The sequence below is a fragment of the Giardia intestinalis genome, chromosome 2 (genome assembly GCF_000002435.2).
Source record: "Giardia intestinalis strain WB C6 chromosome 2, whole genome shotgun sequence".
NCBI lineage: Eukaryota > Fornicata > Diplomonadida > Hexamitidae > Giardia > Giardia duodenalis.
In genome coordinates, this window is record NC_051857.1 from 922,103 (window position 1) to 946,724 (window position 24,622).

General features: G+C 50.8%; 9 protein-coding genes and 1 pseudogene across 9 annotated transcripts; 6 read left to right on the forward strand and 4 right to left on the reverse strand.

Annotated features, from left to right (window-relative positions):
• Window positions 1–3: 3 nt before the first annotated feature.
• On the forward strand, window positions 4–1,728 carry GL50803_0033281 (uncharacterized protein; the record flags this gene model as incomplete). The annotated part of the gene is made up of 1 exon (XM_001706123.1): window positions 4–1,728. The coding sequence occupies one exon, from the start codon at window positions 4–6 to the stop codon at window positions 1,726–1,728; it is 1,725 nt and encodes a 574-aa protein (XP_001706175.1).
• A 138-nt stretch (window positions 1,729–1,866) lies between these two features.
• GL50803_0014313 (uncharacterized protein) lies at window positions 1,867–2,730 on the forward strand (the record flags this gene model as incomplete). The annotated part of the gene is made up of 1 exon (XM_038045756.1): window positions 1,867–2,730. One exon carries the CDS (start codon window positions 1,867–1,869, stop codon window positions 2,728–2,730), a length of 864 nt encoding a protein of 287 aa, XP_037901730.1.
• A 35-nt stretch (window positions 2,731–2,765) lies between these two features.
• GL50803_006896 (uncharacterized protein) lies at window positions 2,766–3,620 on the reverse strand (the record flags this gene model as incomplete). Its single annotated transcript, XM_001706122.1, has 1 exon — window positions 2,766–3,620. The coding sequence occupies one exon, from the start codon at window positions 3,618–3,620 to the stop codon at window positions 2,766–2,768; it is 855 nt and encodes a 284-aa protein (XP_001706174.1).
• A 144-nt stretch (window positions 3,621–3,764) lies between these two features.
• Window positions 3,765–4,844, forward strand: GL50803_006897 (uncharacterized protein; the record flags this gene model as incomplete). The annotated part of the gene is made up of 1 exon (XM_001706120.1): window positions 3,765–4,844. The coding sequence occupies one exon, from the start codon at window positions 3,765–3,767 to the stop codon at window positions 4,842–4,844; it is 1,080 nt and encodes a 359-aa protein (XP_001706172.1).
• A 765-nt stretch (window positions 4,845–5,609) lies between these two features.
• On the forward strand, window positions 5,610–10,046 carry GL50803_0017387 (putative ATP-dependent RNA helicase DHR1; the record flags this gene model as incomplete). The annotated part of the gene is made up of 1 exon (XM_001706117.1): window positions 5,610–10,046. The coding sequence occupies one exon, from the start codon at window positions 5,610–5,612 to the stop codon at window positions 10,044–10,046; it is 4,437 nt and encodes a 1,478-aa protein (XP_001706169.1).
• A 9-nt stretch (window positions 10,047–10,055) lies between these two features.
• On the forward strand, window positions 10,056–10,370 carry GL50803_0020601 (uncharacterized protein; the record flags this gene model as incomplete). The annotated part of the gene is made up of 1 exon (XM_001706116.1): window positions 10,056–10,370. The coding sequence occupies one exon, from the start codon at window positions 10,056–10,058 to the stop codon at window positions 10,368–10,370; it is 315 nt and encodes a 104-aa protein (XP_001706168.1).
• Window positions 10,363–13,839, reverse strand: GL50803_0017386 (Ubiquitin-protein ligase E3A; the record flags this gene model as incomplete). Its single annotated transcript, XM_001706115.1, has 1 exon — window positions 10,363–13,839. One exon carries the CDS (start codon window positions 13,837–13,839, stop codon window positions 10,363–10,365), a length of 3,477 nt encoding a protein of 1,158 aa, XP_001706167.1.
• Window positions 13,840–13,931: 92 nt separating this feature from the next.
• On the reverse strand, window positions 13,932–16,196 carry GL50803_0017385 (uncharacterized protein; the record flags this gene model as incomplete). The annotated part of the gene is made up of 1 exon (XM_001706114.1): window positions 13,932–16,196. The coding sequence occupies one exon, from the start codon at window positions 16,194–16,196 to the stop codon at window positions 13,932–13,934; it is 2,265 nt and encodes a 754-aa protein (XP_001706166.1).
• Window positions 16,197–18,440: 2,244 nt separating this feature from the next.
• Window positions 18,441–21,143, reverse strand: GL50803_0033279 (VSP; the record flags this gene model as incomplete). Its single annotated transcript, XM_001706111.2, has 1 exon — window positions 18,441–21,143. The coding sequence occupies one exon, from the start codon at window positions 21,141–21,143 to the stop codon at window positions 18,441–18,443; it is 2,703 nt and encodes a 900-aa protein (XP_001706163.2).
• Window positions 21,144–21,936: 793 nt separating this feature from the next.
• Window positions 21,937–23,911, forward strand: GL50803_0061370 (Kinase, NEK; annotated as a pseudogene; the record flags this gene model as incomplete).
• Between the last annotated feature and the right edge of the window lie 711 nt (window positions 23,912–24,622).

Here is a 24,622-nt window from a genome sequence, read left to right on the forward strand (position 1 = left end):
AATATGGAAGAAGAACTGTTAGACGTTAATAGACAAAACGTGCGTCTGAAGCAATTGCTAGGAGAGGCTCAACGTACATTTGAGTTGATCGACGAACAGCGCCGTAAAGCAGCGAGTATCATTGAATCACACGAGCAAGTGATGGCCCAAAAGGCTCTTGAAAATAGCCAGCTCCAGGAACGGTTGACAGAGATGGAGCGCGCCACTCGGTCCATGGCGTCCATTGAACACCAACTGGAATTCAACAAGGCAGAGCTCTCCCGTCTTGCTGCTGAAAATGAGTCACTGAAGCAGGAGCTCAAAGCCTCTGCTAAAAAGAACACTGACCTCACTCAATACAAATATCAAGCAGCAGCCTTAATGTCTGAATTGGCTGCAGTTAAAAAAGATTTAGAAACTACCAATGTGGATGCATCCAGGACTAAGGAAGAGCTATCTGCTACAATAGAGACGAACAAGGAGCTTCGCATGGCACTGAGCTCATCCACAGACCAATTGACTGTCCTTTTAGCCCTCTTGCTCGAAAGGAGTGATCAAGCAAAAAGCGGTGGAGATGGTGCTACTGCTAGCTGTGATATTGATGATTCTGATAATCGGAAGCATCTTTATGACATTCTTAGCTGTCAGTCGACTATTCTGAGTCATTTTGTACTTTTCAGCTCCTCTGCGGGTGCATCTCCTTTGCCAATCTTTCTTCTAACTTGTACTCTTTTCACCCAGCGGCTCCTTCTTCGGCGATTGTGCGCTTTTATTAACCAGGGAACACTAAGCCTGTCTGACAATTCAGAGCGCCTGAACTTCTTATTAAGTTCCTTTGCATTATCGCTTGTGGAAGATTTCATATCAGTTTTTCTCACCCAAGGAGAGAAGTTCTATCTTGCTGCAACCGAGATGCCCAGTCCTGAAGTATTTAAGGCAGCATTGAGTCTATCGTCGTCATTGCAGGATGCTTGTGGGGACTCACTTGCAGCCCTAGAAGAGGTGATCCTGACCGGCGCCTTGCCGAGTCACTTACAGCCCAACCTTAGCGCGTCCAGGATTCGCGGGTTTTTTGGTCAGGTACTTCCTGTACTATTTTCCAGTATGGATATATTAACAGGTGCAGACACAGGTTTGTACGCTTATTCAACTTTCCTCTCTGCACCTTCATTAATTGAAAGGCTTATTTTTGTCGTCACAGCATACATCTATCGCACCGTCTCATTTGGCTTTCAACAGCCATTTATAACGCTTTCGTCAAGATTCTTCCTCGATGCAATGACTTTGTTGTGCCCTGCTCAGAATGCATTTCTGGATCATGCTAGTCAATCGGGGTTCTCAGTTGGCCAAGTGGATTGCTTGCTGGCAGCTTTTTCCGATCAGCTCTCTATCGATCAATCGTCGTCCCTCTTAGATCTCATAAGTAAGACTAGAGATTCATTATCTAAAACCCTTAGTAGCGATAGTATGATGGCACAGCAGAAACGAACAAAGGACCAGGCTCATGTAGATATAAAAACGTTATTGACCAATATTCAGGCAGAGGCGTCTCAACAGTTCAAAAAGCTAGTCTGTGCGCAGGATGAGCTCAGAGTGGAGCTGGATCACACTCGGACAGAATTGGCCAGCCTTCGTGAGGAGCATGCTAAGACCATTGGATTGTTAAGAATAGCAAATGATCGGATATCGGTTGCTGAAGAGACAACTACTGCATTACGAAATGCGTTATCTGCTCAGCTGATTACTTAATGCTCTGAAGCAATACTTTGATTCGACCAGTAAACACATCGCTACAGCTCGAGAATTTATTATTCTAAAGAGGACTCCCGGAGTCATTCCCGGAACCGTTCCCTGCGCCGGGTCTTGCGCATATCGAATCATATACAAATGATTATTTATGGATTTCTTTTTCTGTTGCTTCGCATCAGAGATATCTGTTCTACACGCTCCCAGCGAGTGCTTTCCATAAGCATTCTTCTTCTTATAAGTGTGATGCTTTCAACAAGCAGTTTAGAGAATATACTTGCCTTACTTCTTGGGATTGGCGAGATTCTATACACAGTTCGTCCTATTATATTCTTCAAGACGTGCACTACTTCACACTTGGCTCTTCTGCGAGCTAAGAACCCCGGGGTAATTCTTACAATTAGAAGCAGAGGCGCACAAAGTCAGGGATTAAGGCCAGGGCTGGATCATCCAATCTATCCTCGCCAGCGAAAACACATTACAGAGGAACAGGTATTCCTAGGCGCACGTAGGTCTCAGAATTATGTAGACAGCCTAATTGAGGCCCTACTCAGAAACGACAGATCAAAAGCTCTGCGTTCTTCAAGAACGTTCTTCAGTCGTACTTCTAACTCTGAGTTTATTCTACAAATGATACGAGCCTTTGTATCACGCATGTGTAACAAGAAGGATGCAATGTTGTCTTCGGGAAAACCTGTGGTAGTAACAGAGCTATCGACAAGTGCGTCTGCTGCTAGCTACGAGTCTGAGGTGGAGCAAATACATGTGCTGAGCAGTGGGCATCAATTTGAGAATCACCGGTCTCAGTTTTCTGGTTTTCTTGAGCGCGTTCGCCTCATATATGAAGCGCGCCAAAGTAGACGATTGACTAAGTTCCTCCGGAGACAAGGAAGGCCCACAGACAAAAGAAAAACGCAAATCCCATTCACATCAGAGTGGATAGCAGGAGAAGATAGTGGCCTTGAAGCCCTTACCCCATCGTCAGTGAGCAAACAGGATTGTTAAAGGAAAAGAGAAGATACTCGGAGCCAGAAAGATTCTCAACCATTTATGGTCCAACCGTTCTCATCGACCGTCTTCTTCGCAGCAGACCTTCTTGACGCGAAGGACGATAGCTGTGGTGGTTGGTACGTTCGTTTCTGCTGGGCTGGCTGGTAACTAGAAATGCAGGAAGTCCCGGAGCGCATGCTGCCAAGGTCTCCAGACAGACCCTTTTGGCGGAATGCCAGATCAAGGTCTGGAGGTTTTGAAAATGCAACTGGAAGAGACGCTTTACCAGAGTCTCGAAAGTTAAGAAGTGGAGCACTCGTGGATGCATTATCAACGGATGCACCATCAGACATAGCAAACCTTGCTCTATCCAGTGTAGAAGAACCGTGGTCAGCTGCCCCCATGTTCTCCCTGGAAAACCCGGACGTTCCTGCGCGAGAGTCGGCAGTTCGAAAGACAAAGTCACCAGCTCCCGCCCCCTGAAGCATATCCCTCGTCAGCTCGGTAGGAGGGTAGTGATTATTGTATCTTGATTCGTATAGCACACGAACCTTAATAGGGGGGTCGTCCTCTCCATGTTCCTCGTCATAGTATTCTCCGTCCAAGGAGACGATAAAAGCAAGATCGTCCGGTGTCTGAACTTCCACACAGAATCCATTGTGTTCTTCGAGCTTCACGATAGAGATTCCAGAATCTGTCAAAAAACTTCGAAAGTCTTCGCAGGTTAGCTGAGAAAGATTATAGATCTTCGCCTTGTAGGGCGGGTTAGCTGGGATCTCATTGTTTTTATAACTTGTACGTTCGGCCCAGCCCTCAGGTTGCATGCCATCGGAACGCACTCTCTCCTCGGAGACAATATCGATAATCTTGTCCCCAGATTCTAAATTCCTGCACAAGTCATCCATGAGGGCGAGCGCTAACGGAATAGGGTAGTTTTTAATGGAGACAAACAGATTTAATTACGCATATAATATCGAAATTTCATCTTTCTGTCCCAAAAAGAGGCACATCGAGCACTAGTTTACCGATCGCTAGAGCCCGTACCGCGGATGGACATAGAAGAGCTACGCAGTGAGGATGTTGTTAGGAAACTCAAGGAGTCTGAGGCTCTCGTTCTATACCTCCGCACGGTTGTCGAGTCCAAAGACGACAAGATTGCCCACTTGGAGCAGGAAATGCGGCTGGCTGCGTCTCGCCACTCTGACGCTCTCACGAACCTGGGCGAAATCCACGATGCAGCCATCGTGACCTTGAAAAATGAGATCAGTCAACTTCACGACACCATTGAGCGAATGAATGGTGAGATGGAGGTCATGCAAGTAGCTGCACGGGAAAATTCCCTCTTGCGGGCACAGATTGTCCGGCTCAAGAATGATGCTGCCGTGGAAGTGAAAACGCATCAAGACAAAATGCATGAACTCCGTAGTGAGATTAGTCGCGTTAGGGCTAGTTTGGCAACAGAGTTTCACACCCAGCTGGAAAGTGTGTTGAGGGAGAAGACGGCCGAGCACCTTATGGCATTGCCTGTGAAGGCTCGAGAGGCCTTGGCCGAGAAAGAACTGCTGCGCTTTCAGTTGGCTAATCAGGATAAAGAAATTTTTGAGATCTGTACCGAGTCATTTAATCTACGGAAGCAGTTGAAGGACAAAGAGTTTGAACTAGAGACTCTCAAGGAAGAGATTCAGGCGTTTAGCAAAAGCAATGCTCAACAGAAGAAAAAGTTTCAGGCGCAGCAGAAGCGGATGAATGAAATTTTGGAGGAAAACTCAGATCTCCGTGGGCAAAGTACCGCTCTGCAGGTCACAGCGAAACAATTACAAGATGCTAACACTAAGCTTGACGTTAGCCTAAGGGAACTTCAAGAAATGAAACTCCGATACTCACTGCTGATGAAGGGGATGCTCAAGGTCTGCCACCGCTTTTCTGTTTCTGTCGACATGTTTTATTCTGACCCGTTTGAATCAGCTGCTGCGCAGATTGATGTACCAGCCCAAAAACCGCAATCCAAAAGGTCTTCTGGTTATGGAGAACCAGGTGCTAGACCCAAACCACCAGCAGATATACGTGATAAGTCTGGTCGCCTGCGAAAGGCTGACGGATCGCTGCGATTTATCCTTCCAGAAATATAGGGGCTTCCTGACTATGCTTTTTGTATTCTTTTACGCAACCAGAGCCGCAGTTATAAATGCTAGCATCTGGTGCGTTGTCAAGGTTGGTTCTTTGAGCCTTTTGCTCAGAACTAAGATTAGATAAAGAATGGCGATACTGCCTGTGTTCTAAGGCTGAGCAAAGTGGAATGACCTCCAATTCGTTCAGCCCAAGCTCTGTAACTCTCTTTCACAGGAACCACGCTTGGATATTTTTAATATGCATTAAGCTCCATCCTCAGCACTCCTCACTGTCTTCTTTGGAACTAGACTCAAAAGAGCAGAGAGCACATCTAGGTCCTGGCAGCCAGATCACCTTTCGTACTAAACATCCTACTTACGTCTCTCTCCTAAGTCGGGGCACTTCGAGGTTATCGATGGAATTCTACTCCCCTGGGGAGGTCTTAATAACTCCTCCGTATATCTTTTACTAAGTTTTTTCCATTTTTCAATCTTGATTGAGTTATTTTAAGATTGCTTTTTGAAAACTTTAAACATATTGCATCACCTCAATTCACTGGTTTACGGTACATTACTCAAGCATGCAACACCTGCCGTCTTGCTTCTATACCTCTTATCCCCATATTAGGGAAATTAATTGTAAATGAAGCAAAGATGTGTCTGCATTCTGCATAAGAGCTGCTCACGTGCTGCGATGTCAGGTTGTTACCACAGTTGCTCCTTTGCGTTTCAGATGGAGATTTGGCCTAACGATGAAAAATTGCACTTATTTCTCTCCCTCTCTTGATGCCAAAATCTCGTAAAGAGCGCATGGAGGCGCGTATATTGCGCATGAAACAGAATAGAGAGCGTCAGGGAGAGTACATAGCCCAGATGAATGCCATCAAACTCACTGACGAGCAGAAGGCCTTAATGAAGTCGACAAAGCATTTCGGACAAAAGCCAGCCAAAAAAGACCAGCTCCGTGAAGACTTAACCCGGGAGCGCGTCGGTCTAAAACCTATACATATGCATTTATATCGAGAGGTCGTCGTGGATGACAATCTCTTTTGTGAGACTTCTCTTACCCTGCCCAACTCTTTATCCAATACACTGTCTGAGCCACTTGATAACGTTAACATTAGGGAGCCTGCACCTAAACTAGGTCCTGAACTACACAACTCAGAACCAGAACCAGATGCAAATGCAAATGCAGAATTAGAAGCAAGCAATCAACAGGCACATGCGACCAAGGTAGTGTATGATGCTCAAGGAGATGTTGTTGAGATTGAAGGGCTGCCAGCAGATCTTTACCCAGAGCTCATTATAGACTCCTTGTTGCACAACGACGACGTTGCCTTCCCCCGCTTTTCTAGAGTCGATACTATTGAAGCCGAGCGAGCAAATCTGCCCTCTTTTGGCATGCAGTATTCTTTTCTCGAGCTACTGGGGAAGACAGATGTCCTGTTGATCAAGGGCTCGACTGGCTCTGGAAAATCGACCCAGATACCTCAGTTTCTTCTAGAGGGTGGATACTCATCTCTTGCATATCCTTATATGATGGCTGGAGCTTCCTGTCTTAAGCCCCAAAGGGACGCGCGGTATGGCTATGGGGGAAAGATTGTTGTGACCCAGCCACGACGCATTGCAGCTATTGGTGTAAGCAGTCGCATTGCAGAGGAGCTTGGACAAGCTGTTGGGGACACTGCAGGCTATGTTATCAAGCAAAACAGTCGTGTCGACAACGGCGGAAAAGACAGCACCAGAGTGGTATTTGTAACAGAGGGTGTTTTACTCAAGATGATAGAGGCAGATTTTTTGGTGTCTGACACGTCTATCATCATACTGGACGAAGCCCATGAGCGCACCATTAACCTAGATCTGCTTATAGGATTATTAGGAAGGATATGTGCTGCCAGACGATCTCTCTTTAACAACTGGTTGGCGAAATATAAAGATTTAATTCTCAATCTAACTTCCCAGTACACTAACTTCTGCTCTGAGCCTAACTCACAGAAATCTAGAAATGGAAGGGTGTTTGGGGACGTTGGAGGGGGAGATGCCCTGGCTGCACAGCGATATTATGAAAAGGATAGGGACGCAGAACAAGAAGAGCAGGATGAAGATGAAGATGAGGATGACGAAGGGGAGAATGAAGAAGACGAAGAAGATAGCGAAGATCCAGATACTAGTAATGAATCTATATCATGTCGTGAGACAACTGACTTGTCAAAGCTTACATTCCAGCGCTCTCGGTCGTTCTTTCAAGCAGCATTCTCGGAAAAGGAGGACCTATCGCTGCCTGAGTACTTTGACTCAAAAGAATATACCACCCTTTTGAAAGAGTTCGCTGTGCTGTGCCGTGATCCGCCTCCAGCAACGCCACTAAAACTTATAATCATGTCTGCCACGCTCCATCAAAAGGAGCTTTTAGAAAACGATGCACTGTTTCATTGCAAACCGTTAGTATTCGAGATCCCTATGCGTACATATCCTGTTGCCATTCACTACGAAATTGCGACAGAGCCCAATTATGTGCAAGCTGCAATCGACAAGGCGATTACGATACACAAATACTATGATCCAGGGTCAATACTCATATTCCTAAGTGGAAAGAGAGAAATAGAGAGGTGCATAGATGGCCTTAACAGTAACTTGCTCCATAAAGGCACGCACGTGGAGAAGAAACACAATGATAAAGCGCTGCGTAAACACCTCCATGACAAGCGTGCGTACAGAGACACTTTTGATAATACCATATTCGACCCAGTACAAGATGTAAGTGATGACGACGGAGAAGAAGGATATGAGTCTAATCCTGTACTAAGAATGCTCCAGGACTACGCTAACGAGGTCAAGGGAGAAGCACGACGAAACGAGCTAGAGGCCGCAGACCGATCTGTAGAGCCTTCACAACCTCTAACGCAAAACAGCCCAGCGTTCACGACTAACGACGCCATCTTCAACACATATAACACCGTGCTAACTTCAAATAAGATATCCAGCACAGGTCAGCAACAGGATGAACAAGAGGTTGAGCAGTTGATAAAAGAGTTTAAGGAATGCGAGGCGCAAAGGCACACAGGAGTCGTCAAGGCTGCACCTCCAGAACCTATAATCTTGCCGCTCTATGGAACCCTTGATATTGTCGAACAGTCTCGAATATTCTCTAAAGAATACCAAGACAAGGCTAAGCACCGTCTTATTATTGTGTCTACAAACGTGGCAGAAGCGTCAATCACTATCCCCAACATTCGATATGTAGTGGACGCTGGCAAGGCAAAGGAGAAACAAGAGTACAATGCAGTTACCGCCCTCACTGTGCAGTTCATTTCAAAGGCAAATGCGGACCAGCGTGCTGGACGAGCTGGGAGAACAGCGCCAGGTCACTGCTTCCGGCTGTATTCTCCTGGCTTGTTTCAACGAATGCACGACTTTCCTGTTCCAGAGATCCTGCGCTTGCCTATAACAGGGCTTATTCTTGCAATGCTGAAACTAGGGGCGTCAGATGTTCGGTCCTTCCCGTTTGTGACCCACCCAGGACCTGACAGACTTGACAAGGCACTTGCAGAGCTCGTAGTGCTGGATGCTATTCGAGAAAGGTCGGGGACCACGACCCTTATCGATCTGTACACCGGATCCTTCATCTCTACGGATAAAGAGAGTGGCACTAACACAAAGACCACCAAAACAAACTATGCTCTTTCAAAGTTGGGCAACTTAATGGCTGCAATTCCCCTTTGTCCGAGGATGAGCAAGCTAGTCGTCAAGTCAGTGTTGTACTTCCACAAACAGCCCACAGCCCACGGGTCCTCATTTCTCATATATGCCGTTCTTCTTGCTAGTGGCTACTACAGTCAGCTGTCCACGATTGCGCCCATTCGCTGGCCCGTCACAAGCGGCAGTGGGGATGCCCTCTCAAAGCTATTCACCATCTGTGCTCTTCTTTGCTTCAAGGATAAGCACTCTGCGTCGCGCTTTTGTAAGGAGTACTGTCTGCGCTATGACGAAGCGCATCAGGTACTTACCACCGCCATACAGATCTTCAATATCATTAATATCCCCCCATTCGATGATCTTTTCAAACAAGTGTATGCGCAGGCTCCCAATAAGGAGGTGATAATGTCGACTATAAAGGTGACAACGCCGGCCACATTTACCCCGGAGCTTAGAATGGTCATCAATTGGCTTCTGATGCAGTCCTTTCCAGACCAGCTTGCATTCAGAGAATCCACAGACAGCGGGAAATATATCTTTCAAGGTGTGTCGGCCCGTGAACTCCTGAAAACGCCTAGTGAATACAGGGACCTGCAAGCGGTCGACAAGATACAGGGGAGTAACCGGTTCAACTTGACAACCCAGCAGGTAGACTTGTTCTTACAGTATAAGCCTTACACAAACACTGGGGCCCTTTCTCACACGTCAGACATCTATTGCTGTGCTGATTCCATCCAGTCACTGCCACCTTGTGTCTTGTACACATCGGCTAGAGTAGAACTCTACGTCAATAAGACGCTAGAGATGTCTGCGACCAACATTGAAGAAATCAAGAAGGCCCTTCGTATCTCTGTCCACTTGGAGGGCGTTGTGGAGGTTAGCAAAGCACTCCTCTGCCAAACACAGGACTTTCTGATCAGTCCGTGCTTCACTATGATGGAGCAAACCAAGCAGCGCTACGACAGACAAAAAGACATGCTGGTTGGGGAGTCCATGCTGCATTATGTGGGACTACCGTTGGTGGATGGGAGTAGCGAAGAGCCAGCTTTCTCCATGGGGTCCGTTCTTGTCGGATCTTGTACAGAGCTCTATCCGGGACGAAAGTACATTGATGAGCAACTGGAGGCAAAGATGTCCCCATGCATCCTGAGTACACTACTAAGATCTATCTATCACAGGAGGTTCCTGGCTGCAATTCTGGCAGGAGATATACTACCAGATCTTAAGTGCATCAGCGAAAAGGTCTCTGTGGCAATGAGGGATCTTTCAAATCCCCGCTGTAGGAAGTCCTCTAGAGAACTGGATATTGCTCTCCTCAACATACAGGAGTGTGAAGCTTACTCCAGGACTGGAATCATAAAGTATTATGAGGCACGCTGCGCAGGCCTGGACCAAAAACAACAGGAAGAACTAATAGGAAATGACCGCCTAACGACGAGCATCTCCCGCTGCTACAGGGCTGACTATAGCAAGGCATTTGTAGCCATTTGGAAGAGAAATGTTCAATTTATATTAAATGAAACCTGAGCGAATTAAATGTTACCGCAGGCACAGGGGAACACGAATGAGATAAGCCTCAGAGCTCCAGAAGGCGGCCGTAACATGGTCCTAGCTAAGCCTGACTTCAGTAATGCGCCGCAGACTGACGTGAAAAACCGTATAAGGTGTTTCCTAGATCGTGCTCGTGCTCTTCCAGAGTGTGCACCCAACGCTTCGGAGCCTATTGTGTTGGACAGTAACAGTGATTATTCGGGCGGTGAGCATGATGGGTCCCTTGGAGTGATCATGGATGTAATAGAAATAGGTCCCGCAGAATCACGGGAGAGGATTGAAGGCGGAGAAGCTACATGAGCCCAAAGCCTTCGCAGCACTCGATGGCGCAGAGAAGCCTGTTCATGAGTGTTTCCTTTGAGCTGTAAGAAGGCAGACAAAGTATGTTAAAACAGGTATGGGCACCAGGCAATCGAGAGTCATCATCTCCATTTGGAATTATTTTAAGTCCTATGTTCTGCACGCCGCCAGCTGGCACCCTGTCGGAGCCGGTGATGAAGCGAAGGAGCCGCCGCTGCTGCTCTTGAGTCAGCTCTGCAACAATCCTCCAGAAGTTCTTTATATTAGGATGAGAGCTAGAATATGGGTTCTCGTAAGCTGTGAACGGCTCTAGAAGAGAGAAGTTCAGGTCTACTTCTCCGGTCAATGCCAGGTCCAGGTCAGACGCTGTGAACATGGCTAACGAGCGTGCCTTAGCCATACTAAGGAAGCCCGATCGGATGAATTCAAATATCTTTTTATTATATATCGTTGCAATTTGTTTGAGACGAATAAATAATGGTAAGGTTCGCAGATTGACCGGCAAAAGCTCTATATCATAAGGGGCTGTCAAGATATGGTGTCTATCTTTGACCAGCTCCTTAAGCTGCCACAGGATAGAGTTGGGAGGAAAACTATTAGAACAGAGAAAATCGCCGAAGTGTGAGATTGTACGAACGCTGACAGTCCGGTTCATGGATACCAGTTCTTCGCTGACGATTTCTGTTAAGATGGCTCCGAGACCGACAAAAGTGAGAATAGGGTCACTAGACTCTTGTAAATTGACAGTCAACTGTGAGTCTTCGTTGTGAGCGTGTTTCCAGAGATTAGTGAGCGAGAAATACAGCTCCTCATCAACATCGTGCAAATCCTCTCGTGTAATTACTGTGTAAGAGTGCCCTAGTAAAAGCTTGAAGAAGATAGGAGGAAATATTGAGGAAACGGTAGCGCCACTCACAAGCGAGATCCCCAACATGGCCCCAAGCTGGCAAAAGAGATTACGTAGATCATAGAGATAGCGTTCCTGAGTTGGTGACAGTGCATACTTCTCCGTAGTAAGAAAGTATGGGTCGTGGTTGGTACAATCTCTGATGCGCTGCCAATTAATATAATAGTATTGTGTCTCTGAATTAAACGTGAAATAGCCCTTGTGGTCAGTAATGAATGCTGGGAGCAAGTCATTGAATAGCTCTCGAGACGGGCCGCCAAAGTCTACGGCCGCCTCTCCCGAGAACTGAACTCTGATGGGTCTTCTAAGCAGAAGCCGGTGGACCGGGGAGAGCCACTCGTAAGATAGTTCTTCAGCTGCAAAGGACATGAAATACGCCAGGAAGTCTCCTGCAAGGGTCTTCCTCTCAGCGTTGATGCAGAGGAACGGGGATTGCCTCGAGCAGCGAATCATATACCCCAGTTCATACAACAAGATATTCAGCTTCGTCTGAGGATTCAGTAGAAACGGATATGAGCAGAAGGTGAAGAGTTTGGAAATAGCATGCTTATTTGTTTCCACTTCGCCGACTTTACCTACTATATTTTGATCAGCGTGTCTCGGTATGGCCAAGTGCAGCATGTCTAGCATTCTTTCGTGGTTAGAATTGTAGATAGATGCAACAGTATCCGTAGTTGCGGTATTGCGAGGTACACTGATAATCGATCCTTCCACCAGACGAAAGGAACTTGTTTTGCGCTGAACAGGAGCGCTCGGCTTACGTAGCTTGTAGTAGCATCTAGGGCCTAAATATTGCTGCAGACGGGAAATCTCATATCCCAACAGCTGGTCTAGAAGAGCTTCATCTAGGTCGAGGCTCGCAGTGACTATGTCCTCGTTGACATCCTGCAACGCTGTTCTTAACTCTTGAGGTATCAAGCTTTCTAATTGCAAATAAGCTTTGCTGGCCCTCAAAAAGTAGTTGTCTGGGTCGAACAATATTGCAAGGCATTGAGCATCGATTCTCCAATCGTAGGACGGTGATGATAGGAACTTATTGTGGAAGAGATCATTTGGAATAATTGGAACCATGTCCAGGCGCTGCACATCATCAGTAGCTCCTGCTAAGAATATTGTTTGCTGCAAGTTAGGTGGTAGAAGAAAAGATAGTGCGTCTGCTATAGATCTGAGATTACCATCGTTTAGGCACTGATGCTGTTGAGATATCCGTTCATAGATTTGTGGAGAGAGTTGGTTGTAGTTCAAGAGGCTCTTCAGTTGATTAGCTATTTCAGAATTAGCCAGTTGTGGAGTGGAATAACTGATTTCGAACAGCACCTGCGGTGCGATAAATGGAAACGTATAGCTTGTGAAGTTGTTGGACACGTAGAGTAACCTAGAAAGCTCACAAAGAGAACTCAGTGTGTGGTTAAAGTCCAGGATGTCCACGAGAGTAAGCCTGTTGACATCATACGTATACTTTGACTGAGAATTCTCAGACCAAAATATCGGATCGTTAATCGGATAAACGATGCAGTGCTCCGCTCCAATTATTCTAGTGAACTGCCTAGGCTGGTCAAAACTATACACGTGGGCATTCCTGATAGGAGCACTGGGCTTTTGTTGAAGAATTCTTTCTAAGGTATTATTAATTGCAGCATTAGATAGGCGAACTAATGTGGTCAGTATGTGTACTGAAGTGTCTAGAGGAAGCGTGTTAAGAAAGGCACGCATCTTAATGCAAAGACGTAGACGTATGCCTGTATTTTCTTGCAGCGCTAAAAGGACGCTAGCTATTGAGTCTAAAAGGTGTGAACTAAGATTGAAGTAGCGTTCTGTCGAGAAGAGAAGCAGAAGAAGCATAAAAACATGCGCATCGGAACAGAAAAGAGACGGCTTGACGGCAATTGTTGCGAGAGCAGATTTGAAAAGGTCACCAAGCTTATTCATGAAGGCCAGTATGGGGAGCGGATCCTCACACTTATCATACTGCAAAAGAATTATCTCTTGAAAGAGTGTATAATTAAGATAGGCGTCGTGGAACGTGGCGCAATTGTCCAGCAAAAAGTGCACGACTCCATCAGGACTGCCGCATCCGTGACACAGAGAAGTAACCAGATTAGCTAGCGCATCAAGGCTAAAAAACCTTCCCAGCACTTGCTTGTTATATGTCAAGAGCTTAGGCATATATTGCTCTAGAAATGCCCTATTAGAAGAGGACGGGTCCTGGAAGTTAACATGCCAAATAAGATGATTGAGCGGCCTGGCTGAATAGACGGTTGCAGAGAAGATGTCTGGATCGTCAAGATTGCGGACAACATGCATGACTCCTCTTTGCCACATAAGCAGAATATGGCGGATAGACGGCTTGCATATGATGGAAGAACCGTGCGACCCAAGAAGCTCCTTCGCCAGATGCACTGTATCTTGAGGTGTCCACCCTTCTCCTCTGTGTCCACCATAGCTAAATCCAGAGGATGAAGCGCAATAGGAGTTGCTGCACTCTGCACTGCCACAGCCCTTCAGCAGCTGGACAGACAGGATCGCCACCTCCATCGACGTAGGGGTGTGCTTGGCTTTCATGCGCAGATTATTTTTTGAAATTGCTCGTGATCTATTACATAGTTACTGCGGATTGCTCGGGAGTACAAAAGATTTAAACTGCCAGAAAGTGTTTACGTTACATCATGTTCCTTCTGCTCAAGAAATCCATCAAGTAGAATGAGCATAGGTTTGAACACGTACTCAGACTCTTTCTTTAGAGACGCTAGCTCATTATTCTGAAGAGGCTTGGCTGAGTACAGTGCATCTAGAAAGACAGCCATCAAAACCAAAAGAGGCACAAGCGCCCAGATACACACCATGGTTAGAGTGTTAGTTGCTAGCCGCTGCAAGCCCAGCACTCCTATCTCATATAAAAGGACACAGATTGCCATCTCCAAAGCGCTGCCATCAAACCGTCCACCCTCAAAGATCCTGTGCCGTTCTAGATGGTGTACGTGACAGCGTGCATACAGAAAATCGGCACCAAAGAGCTGTGCGGCAGAGGCCATCATAAAGCAGAGCAGAATGGCCAGCGTGATCATAAGAATGCGAAGAAGAGTAAGAAACGCGTTTTTGCGCTTAATCCGCCGCACTGCCCGGATATTATATTCCAGCCGCCTTAGAATGCTAACGATCACTGCGTGGCAATCCCTGAGAATACGTTCGTTGTCAACAAAAATGGATTGCTCAAGGGACCAACAGAGCTCATCGGTAGATGCTAAGAGCTCACCGATTCGGCTGGTAGAGGCACAACTTTGGTGTAAGCCGTTTCCAAGACCAACCTCTGAGCTTGCTGGGCCCTGAGAAATGATAGAGTGAGCATCATAAGTATTTGGGTTTACGACCCGGAGCATGGTGCCGCATTGGCTAATGAGCTTTCCGGCCATTGCGTTAACGATTGCTTGTGAAGCAGCAAGGGTCTTAACTACATTTGACTGCTGCAGCGAATCAGCTAGTGTATAGTTCTGCTGCTGAGAGGGTGCCACTGACGAAGAAAGGAACTTATCCTGCTTGTCTGCAGATAAGGTCAAAGTAGAGATGCCCAAATGTGTTGGCTCCTGCGAGAGCTGTGGCAGTGCACCTGTTTCTACTTCGCTAGCTCCATACTGTTGCGGTCTGTTGCTTAGAGTAGCACTCAATTTAGTGACTTCAAGAACTATGTTTGACGTGTCGACAAGCGCTCTTGTTTGCTCATTAAGACATCTTATAGTATCGCATATATCTTGTTTTAGCCTCGTCGTTTTAGCCTGCTGGTTTGCCATTTTTGCATTGCCATAATGGGGGATACAGACTAGATTCATTTTGAAACGTCTGTATGGGGAGAGCAATATGAGTGACGAGGCGTACTCCTGAATGGCGTCAATACACGATTGTTTATCTGTAAGACGATCACACTTAGTAATTAGAATAGTTGTTTTTCCAAAAAGCTCATTTGATGAACTGATGTAGTGTAGTAGCCTTCCATTTTCCACAGAAAAGCCTTCGGTTTTTGTATCTATACCACAGCTTGTTGTAAAAAGGATCTTATCAACTTGATGAAAGAGCGCCTTGATTGTGTTTTCAAACACTCGAGTTTCTGCCTTAGAAAAAAGCGAGCTCGGCTTGGCTTGTTTGCCTCGCTTGGACAGGTTGCTCAGAGAGCTGAGAATTCCTTTTGAAGTCGACGACTCTATCACGTAGCGGTAGAAAAATGGTACTTCGATGAAAATAAAGGGACACGTAGGCCCCATTAACTGGTCAGATGCTCCATGAAGTATGTTGTTACTCTGTGGTAAATGTGAGACAGACTTTTCTAACTTATCTATCGAATTATAGAGGGTAGCAGAATTAGACGAGACATCTTTATATCTAGAAGCCGAAGTAGATGAAGAATCACGTCCCCTTGGCAGCTGCTTAGTGCCCTCAGCAGTCGACTTAGTAGAGTAGTACATGGATTTCCCGGTGGGGGAGAGGTTCGCGTTGTGAAACCCACTTTGTAATTGGCTCTGGTCTGTTGAAAGCACCGATCCAGGAGTCTGCTTACTATATGAATTAAAAGCGCTGCAACGAATATGCGAGCCTGGGAATCCGTTTTCACGAAAGCAAGCATGGATGGATGGCAGTGTGTCTGCAAGACTGTCTGTAAAATAGGCAACATCGTTGACGCAAGGCACGTATATATTGATGCACATTCCCTCTGAGCGAAGCCTTGATCCGGTGATGTGACTTATAAGCGACGATTTTCCGCTGTAGTCCTCGCCAAGAACCAAAATCACTGGTCGTGGATTGGGAGCCTTAAAGGGGGTTGTAATGCGAAGTCTTTGACCAGCTGAGATTATGTGATGTACATATAGGTCTGAGATGGCTGCTCGTGTTTGCAAAGCCACATCTAAGCCTTGATCTGTATTAGAGATCATCTAGCTTTTATTTCTCATTCACTGGTTAATTTCGAGCTAAGTTCCACCCGTGCAGCGGACCAGCCCTTCCCGCGCTTTGGGCCCGGGCGGGCACGCTCTGGCCTGCAGCGCCGCGACCTTCCAGGGCGTCTCCGGGGCCCGGCGAGGCACACCCGCCGCCGCGGGCTGTGCCGGCCGGCCACAGGCGGCTGCTGTTCGCTTCCTCGCGACCGCTTGCCACCCAGGGTCCTGCCTGTCGCTGAGGGTCCTCGGATCAGGCCCTGTCTCCGGCCAGCCGATCGAGCCGCTACCGGATCACCAGGAAGAGCAGACCCACCCATTCTGCGGCCGACACACTACCACTCTCGGAAGCGCTACGCACATAGAGAGTCTACAGCGCACTCAGCCTGACAGCTGTGATGAGCCAATACTCGACAACGCAGCATAGACAAGGGCACCGTCACGCATAGACGCCTCCACATAGTTTGCTTTGGTTCATTACGGCAAGCTTGCCAGCTGCTGTCCGACTAAATTACTCAAAGAGAACGGCTGCGGTGGACAACATTCTTGCTCATTGAATTTGAGATCCGATGATTCGGATGCCATCTAGTTCTGGTGGAGAAAGAGATCTCCATGAGTCCCTGCTGCAGGAATCACCAGTTCAGCTCTTGCACTACTGTTTCAGGGACACTCCGTCCCCTTTGCTTACTCCCCTTGGGCGCTAGAACTTGGGCACTGCCTATGTCTTGTTACATGGGTCGATGGCGCCCCCAACTTCCGTCGCAATGTCTCGTAGGGACCACCGACGTTAGTAGAGGCGTAGCTCAGATGGCGAGAGGCTGGGGCCTAACGATTAACATTGCTAAGCGTAAGAGCATCCAGAAGGTATGAAAAGTTTTCTTCCTGGGAACCCAGTCTCGAAAGAGCGGCTATCTGCAGCCCTCAGGGCGATCGCGAGTACATCAAAGCATCTGAAGCTGGTAATTGATACGCCATATGACTTCTACGAATCCTTCAACGGACTGGTCAGGGTCTCTAGCTGAGATACTTGTTTCGGACCTGAAGAAGCCCATTGCGTTTTTGGCTATACAGGACAGCGGCAGCCTGGGGGTCCACCTACTGGGCGTCTACTACAGCAGCTGGCGGTGCCTGACATCATCGAGTAGATGGGTGCCGGTTGTAGAGAGAGACGGCCTAACGACGAACCGGTCCTGATCGCTTCTGATGCTTTGGATGACGCCTCGACAGACCGAAGCATCACCCCAAGTGTGCTGTGCAGATGGACCAGCCCACACGTCACTGAGCCAGACACACTGCACAGGATGGGCGCCGATGCGGTCTCGTGCTGGGTGACGGAGCACCTCTGCGACCCATGAACCGAGGACTGGACCTCTCCCCTGATACCAGCGCATGGGAGTACTCCATCGACATCCACGAATGCGTACCACAACCTCAAGATAGAGGCGCATGGGGAGCGCGCCCTCCCGGTCATACTCGGAACCGATGATCGCTTCATGGGGAGACGAAGAGGCACCCGAGGAACGGGGTAGACACCGGGGTCGTGGCGTGCGATCTTTGTCGTAGAGCACCAAGACCTTGAAGTACATGGCCAGAGTCAACTGCTCTGAGGCCAGATCGCCGTGGATGATGCAGACCCGAGACAACGGATGCTCACTAGACATCAGACGAGAATTGACCCCGACGGGCCAGAGAGAAGGGAGGAATCCTAGAGGCACCGCAAGAAACAGCAGGGACTCTTAAAAGAGACGGGGCATAGGAGTTCTTCCGCCGGGATTCGAGAACACCCGACTCTCGGATTTCTGATCTCAGCTAATGTATGAGTGAGAGACTTGCCTAGAGTGGTGGTGGCTCGCATGAGAGACCACTCAGATAGCAAATGAGAGTAAATTAGGGGACCTTATTGAAAAAGAAACGGTGACCCGAGCTTCACCCATCGTGAAACAAGACCAAGGAGAAGCGCCATGGGTAGAGCAGAGAGTCTGCGAGAAGGCCTGAACCCCGAAAGGACCGATGTACGCATTCGGTCTGAGCATGCACCCATGAAACGGTAGAGAAATGTACCGGGCCCTGGATGTATCACTGGAGAGGACCCTCTTGTTATGTTATCAATGACCAACAGTCGTCTCTGAACTGGTCAGAGCTTGAGCGAGGATCACACGCAAGATCTCTGGACAATCCTCAGATAGCCCCAGCAGCATAGTGTAATAAGCTACATACAACAATGCGTTTACTACCTAAGTACATCTACGCCTTCCCGCGGCAGAGGAACCACCAACACAAGAAGCCCACAAGACCACCTACAACAACGATCACAGCAACAGAGATGCCCGCGATCGCGCCAGTGCTGAGCCCGCTCTTGTTGACGCTTCCGCCGTTGTCAGTGCCATCCGTCTTGACGTAGCAGATGACAGAACCACTATTACCAGTTGGAGGATCGCAGCTTGCGCAGTTAGCGACACCCTGGATGCTACCGCTTGTCTCTGTACACAGCTTGCATGCTTTACTGGCGTCCAAGTAACGGCCAGGTGGACAGGCGCTGCACTTATCGGGTTGATTGGCCACGGTGCATGTGGCACAAGTGGAATCGCATAATGGACACATGTTCGAGACAGCTGTCAAGCCATTCGCACATGTTTGGCATTTTCCATCCCCAGTGGGCGTTGTGCAGATGCTCTTCCCGGGGAGCCTGTCAGTCTTGTAGCATCCGCCCTCCTGGATGAAGTATCCGGCGGCGCAGACCGTGCAAGCACCGTTAGCGGCAGTGGTGCAGAACAGAGTCCTGGCCGCATTGCTCGTGCAGACGCCATTGAGCGGCACGTTGCTCCCCTTGCACTTCGAGCAGTACTTGGTACCTCCAATTGTTAGGCCGCACGTCTCGCACTCCGGGCCTTCCACGCATTGCTCCACGCACGTGCCGCCCTCATTAAGCTTGCTTTCGTCGGCGTACCTCAGCATCTTCCCGGCGGGACAGGCCGTGCACTTGGAAGCGCCGGCCCCGCTGCACTCCGCACAGGAGGGGTCGCAGGGCGCGCACGTTTGTCCGGATAGATACGTTCCGACAGGGCAGGCATCTAAGCATGCCTTCTTCGTCGGGGTCAGATGCTTGCCTGGTTCACACGCCTCGCAAGTCTGCTTGTCCGAGGAGCACGTCTGGCAGTTCTCGATCGGGCAGTCGGCCGGCGCTGGGTTGCACGCCCTGTTATCCCCGCTGGCCACGAATCCCGGCTTGCACGCCTCGCACGTCGCCTTGTCCGAGGAGCACGTCTGGCAGTTCTCGATCGGGCAGTCGGCCGGCGCTGGGTTGCACGCCCTGTTATCCCCGCTGGCCACGAATCCCGGCTTGCACGCCTCGCACGTCGCCTTGTCCGAGGAGCACGTCTGGCAGTTCTCGATCGGGCAGTCGGCCGGCGCTGGGTTGCACGCCCTGTTATCCCCGCTGGCCACGAATCCCGGCTTGCACGCCTCGCACGTCGCCTTGTCCGAGGAGCACGTCTGGCAGTTCTCGATCGGGCAGTCGGCCGGCGCTGGGTTGCACGCCCTGTTATCCCCGCTGGCCACGAATCCCGGCTTGCACGCCTCGCACGTCGCCTTGTCCGAGGAGCACGTCTGGCAGTTCTCGATCGGGCAGTCGGCCGGCGCTGGGTTGCACGCCCTGTTATCCCCGCTGGCCACGAATCCCGGCTTGCACGCCTCGCACGTCGCCTTGTCCGAGGAGCACGTCTGGCAGTTCTCGATCGGGCAGTCGGCCGGCGCTGGGTTGCACGCCCTGTTATCCCCGCTGGCCACGAATCCCGGCTTGCACGCCTCGCACGTCGCCTTGTCCGAGGAGCACGTCTGGCAGTTCTCGATCGGGCAGTCGGCCGGCGCTGGGTTGCACGCCCTGTTATCCCCGCTGGCCACGAATCCCGGCTTGCACGCCTCGCACGTCGCCTTGTCCGAGGAGCACGTCTGGCAGTTCTCGATCGGGCAGTCGGCCGGCGCTGGGTTGCACGCCCTGTTATCCCCGCTGGCCACGAATCCCGGCTTGCACGCCTCGCACGTCGCCTTGTCCGAGGAGCACGTCTGGCAGTTCTCGATCGGGCAGTCGGCCGGCGCTGGGTTGCACGCCCTGTTATCCCCGCTGGCCACGAATCCCGGCTTGCACGCCTCGCACGTCGCCTTGTCCGAGGAGCACGTCTGGCAGTTCTCGATCGGGCAGTCGGCCGGCGCTGGGTTGCACGCCCTGTTATCCCCGCTGGCCACGAATCCCGGCTTGCACGCCTCGCACGTCGCCTTGTCCGAGGAGCACGTCTGGCAGTTCTCGATCGGGCAGTCGGCCGGCGCTGGGTTGCACGCCCTGTTATCCCCGCTGGCCACGAATCCCGGCTTGCACGCCTCGCACGTCGCCTTGTCCGAGGAGCACGTCTGGCAGTTCTCGATCGGGCAGTCGGCCGGCGCTGGGTTGCACGCCCTGTTATCCCCGCTGGCCACGAATCCCGGCTTGCACGCCTCGCACGTCGCCTTGTCCGAGGAGCACGTCTGGCAGTTCTCGATCGGGCAGTCGGCCGGCGCTGGGTTGCACGCCCTGTTATCCCCGCTGGCCACGAATCCCGGCTTGCACGCCTCGCACGTCGCCTTGTCCGAGGAGCACGTCTGGCAGTTCTCGATCGGGCAGTCGGCCGGCGCTGGGTTGCACGCCCTGTTATCCCCGCTGGCCACGAATCCCGGCTTGCACGCCTCGCACGTCGCCTTGTCCGAGGAGCACGTCTGGCAGTTCTCGATCGGGCAGTCGGCCGGCGCTGGGTTGCACGCCCTGTTATCCCCGCTGGCCACGAATCCCGGCTTGCACGCCTCGCACGTCGCCTTGTCCGAGGAGCACGTCTGGCAGTTCTCGATCGGGCAGTCGGTCGATACTGATGTACGGTGAGCCTGTGTCACTGTAAAAACTAGGAGAAATCCTACCAACATTAGCCGGGTTAGTATGCCACTGCTCTTCTGTCAGGCCGGTGTATTGGCCGCGAGCAGTGAGAGACAGCCGCTCTTGCTCTCTCGATCAGTTGGACTGAAGAAGGATAAGATAGGAGCACGCCCACCGGAGGCCGGCTGATAGTGCAGTTCCCCCTGACTTCGATAGGAACAGGACCAGTGATGACTAGACTCAGACCGCACCTCTCTTGTGGAATGATTGTTCGGGGCGCACTCCTGTACATTGCTGTCACTGTATCACTGGGCCCGCCTGCAAGTGCGCTCAGAGATCCCACGGGTAAGCTGCGCCCACTTCTCGACCGTCCGGAGACGATGGCTAGTTGTGGATAACATACTAAGAGCTCCTCTCCATCGATGCATCCAGAGCTCAGTGTGGTCCCAGTCGGCGTGCCCTGTCGAGGGTGCTCCATGTCGGCCTCCAGGATCCGGCCTGCTCAGGGCCATACAAGCCGTTAGTATGCCTCTCCTTGGCCTGCCATCGACAGCTCGCACTGGCCGCCCTGCTCGGGTAGTAGCCAAGGTCACTCCAAAGGGTGGCTCCGGATTGCAGTTAAGATTAGCGATGGCTGTTGGCTCCACTCCCCGTTCCAACTGCCGCGGAGGGCGCCCTGGGAGATGCTAGTAACAGTGCAGTTAGCGGCTTTGCAGAGCCGATGGGCGCTGGTGGCATCCCCGTGCTCAGCGGGGGCCTTCAGTGTTATCTACTCTCCCAAGGGATGCCCCTACCTCGCCGTGAGAGAGATCCGGCTCGACGGTCTGGATCAGCACGGTGTGGATGCTAAAGCGTGGGCTGGTCGCCCTTCTTAACATCTTTCACCTGGGAGTCCTCAAGCACTATCAAGTGATTGAAGACGAGGGCCTCATCTACGTCGTCACGGACCGGCACGACAAGACCCTTGAGCGCCTCCTCACCGAGCACAAACGAAGGAAGATCCCCGTCCCTATCGCTGTGATCCTCTCTGTCATGAAGCAGGTCGCTGCCGCCCTCGCCTACCTCCACGGCCTCAGCGGAGTGGGTGCCGACGGTCGCCCCTACAAGGGCCTCGTCCACCGCGACCTCAAGCTTGCGAACGTCCTCGTCAGCGCAGATGGTGAACACTTCATCATCGCCGACTTCGGCCTCTGTAAGGACGCCCTGAGATGCGGGAGCACCATTGCAGGCACGGCAGTATACATGGCCCCCGAGATTCTCCTCCGTAATGAGACCAGCCATGCTTCCGACGTGTGGAGCCTCGGGGTCATCATTTATGAATTAGTAACTCTGAGGAGACCGGACTTCTTGGGGGGCAAGGAGCCAGCAGAGGTCTTCGTCGACGGGTGGAGGCCGGACCTGAGCGGTGTCACTGATGGCTTCATAAAGAGTGTTCTGGAGAGGATATTCGTGCTGGAACCAGAGGAAAGACTGACGGCCAGGGAGCTGCACGAGACGCTCACTGCGGCTGACATCCCAGTTAGTGAGCTGAGGGGCAGTGCGTGATGCTGAGGTACAAGTGCGGATCCTTGGAGGCTGCGCTGAATGGCGCTAACGCCAGGATCGCGCTGCTGGAAGAGGAGGTTAAGACTAAGTCTACTAAGATTGACGCACTCGAAGAGCAAGGTAAGGAGCACCTAGCCATGATTAAGGCACTGGAGAGTAGGCTTGCACAGTTCGGTGACAGGATGAACACGACTGACCCTCAGTCCAGCCTCCTTTTGCTGCCCAGGCTGATGCGTGCCGCGCATACGAATAGCATGGAAACCGTCTGGATGCTGCTTGAAGAAGGACTCGGCGTTGGCTAGCGTGACGAGCAGGGGCACGTCAGTCCCGTCGAGTTGCTTGTTGGGGAGGAGAGGGGCCTCCAGGACAGGAACGGCTGGACCCCCTGATGATCACCACAGAGGAGGGCTATGCAAGAGCTGCCTCCCTTCTGGTCCCATATGAGAAGGACCGGATCGGCAGCGAAGGCAAGACGGCCTTGGTGATTGCGGCAGAGGCAGGACATGGAACTGTGGTGGAGGCCATCGACCCAACCGATGAGAATGGCGTCACGGCGCTCATGCGAGCTGTTAATAGAAACTACGTGGGGCCTGTGAAGGCAGTCATACTTAGCCAGAGAAGGAGGAAAACATACAAAGAGGTCATAGCAAGCGGATGGTACATGCGCACAGGAACAGCTCTGATGATGGCTGCGGCACATGGATACGCAGAAATAGTAGAACTGCTAGTGGAACACGAAAAGGGGAGAAAGTAGGCGGTTGGGCCGCTCTCATATTCGCGGCACGGTGCGACCGTTCCAATGACCCCCTGGTGGACTATATTGGGCGCGTTGAGCTTTTGATGGAGTATGAGAGCAATATCTCAGGGTGGACGGAGCTCATGTATGCAGTAGCACGAGGGCAGAAGGGAGTGTAGAGCTGCTCAAGCAGGAGACTGGGATACAGAATAACGATCATCAGACTGTCCTCACGTGGACGGTGTGCAATGATCACCCAGAGTGTGTCAGGCCCCTGCTGAAGGACGAAGGCTGCATGCAAACGACCAAGGGGGGACCGCCCTTATGAACGCAGCATATAGCAACACCGTGGAATGTGCAAGACTTCCTAAAGAAAACGAGAAGGAGCTGAAGACAATTTCTAGCTGCCATGGTCACTCGCCCGGTACCACTGCCCTCAATATCGCTAAGAAGAAGGATCGCAAAGAGATAGTAGACATCCTCCCAAACGAGATCTACTCTGCTTCATCAAGGTCGGCTTGCCAGCTCCTGTCCGAGTAAATCCGTCCAGGATCCGGAGTCCGGATGCCGCCCACTCTGGAGAAGAGCCTTGTGCATCCCGCCTAGGAGCCATTGGGTGCTCCACTATATGCTTCGGGGCGTCCCTTCTCTCTGGCCCGTCGGGGTCAGCCATCGCCTGATATCTAGTGAGCACCCGTTGTCCCGGGCCTTGCGTCGGTCACGGCGATCCTGTCTCAAGAGCAATTGACTCTGGCCATGTACTCTGGAGTAGCTTTGTGGTGCTGATGCTCCATGACGAAGATCGCGCCCCACGACCCCGGGTGTCGACTCCCGTTCCTCGGGGTGCCTCTTCATCTTCTCGTGGAGGGCACCATCTGTTCCATTATCAAGGATGCGCTCCCCGTGCGCCTCTGTCTTGGAGTCATAGTACGCATTCGTGGATGCCAGCGGAGCACTCCCATGCGGTGGTGTCGGGGGAGAAGTATGGCCCTCCTATTCATGGATCGAAGGGCGCTCTTGCAGGCGGTCCGTCACCCAGCACGAGACCGCATCGGCGCCCATCCTGTGCAGTGCGTCTGGCTCAGTGACGTGTGGGCTGGTCCATCTGCACCGCAAAGCACGCTTGGGGGAATGATTCGGTCTGTCGAGGCGTCATCCAAAGCATCAGAAGCGATCAGGACCGGTTCGTCGTTAGGCCGTCTCTCTCTACAACCGGCACCCATCTACTCGATGATGTCAGGCACCGCC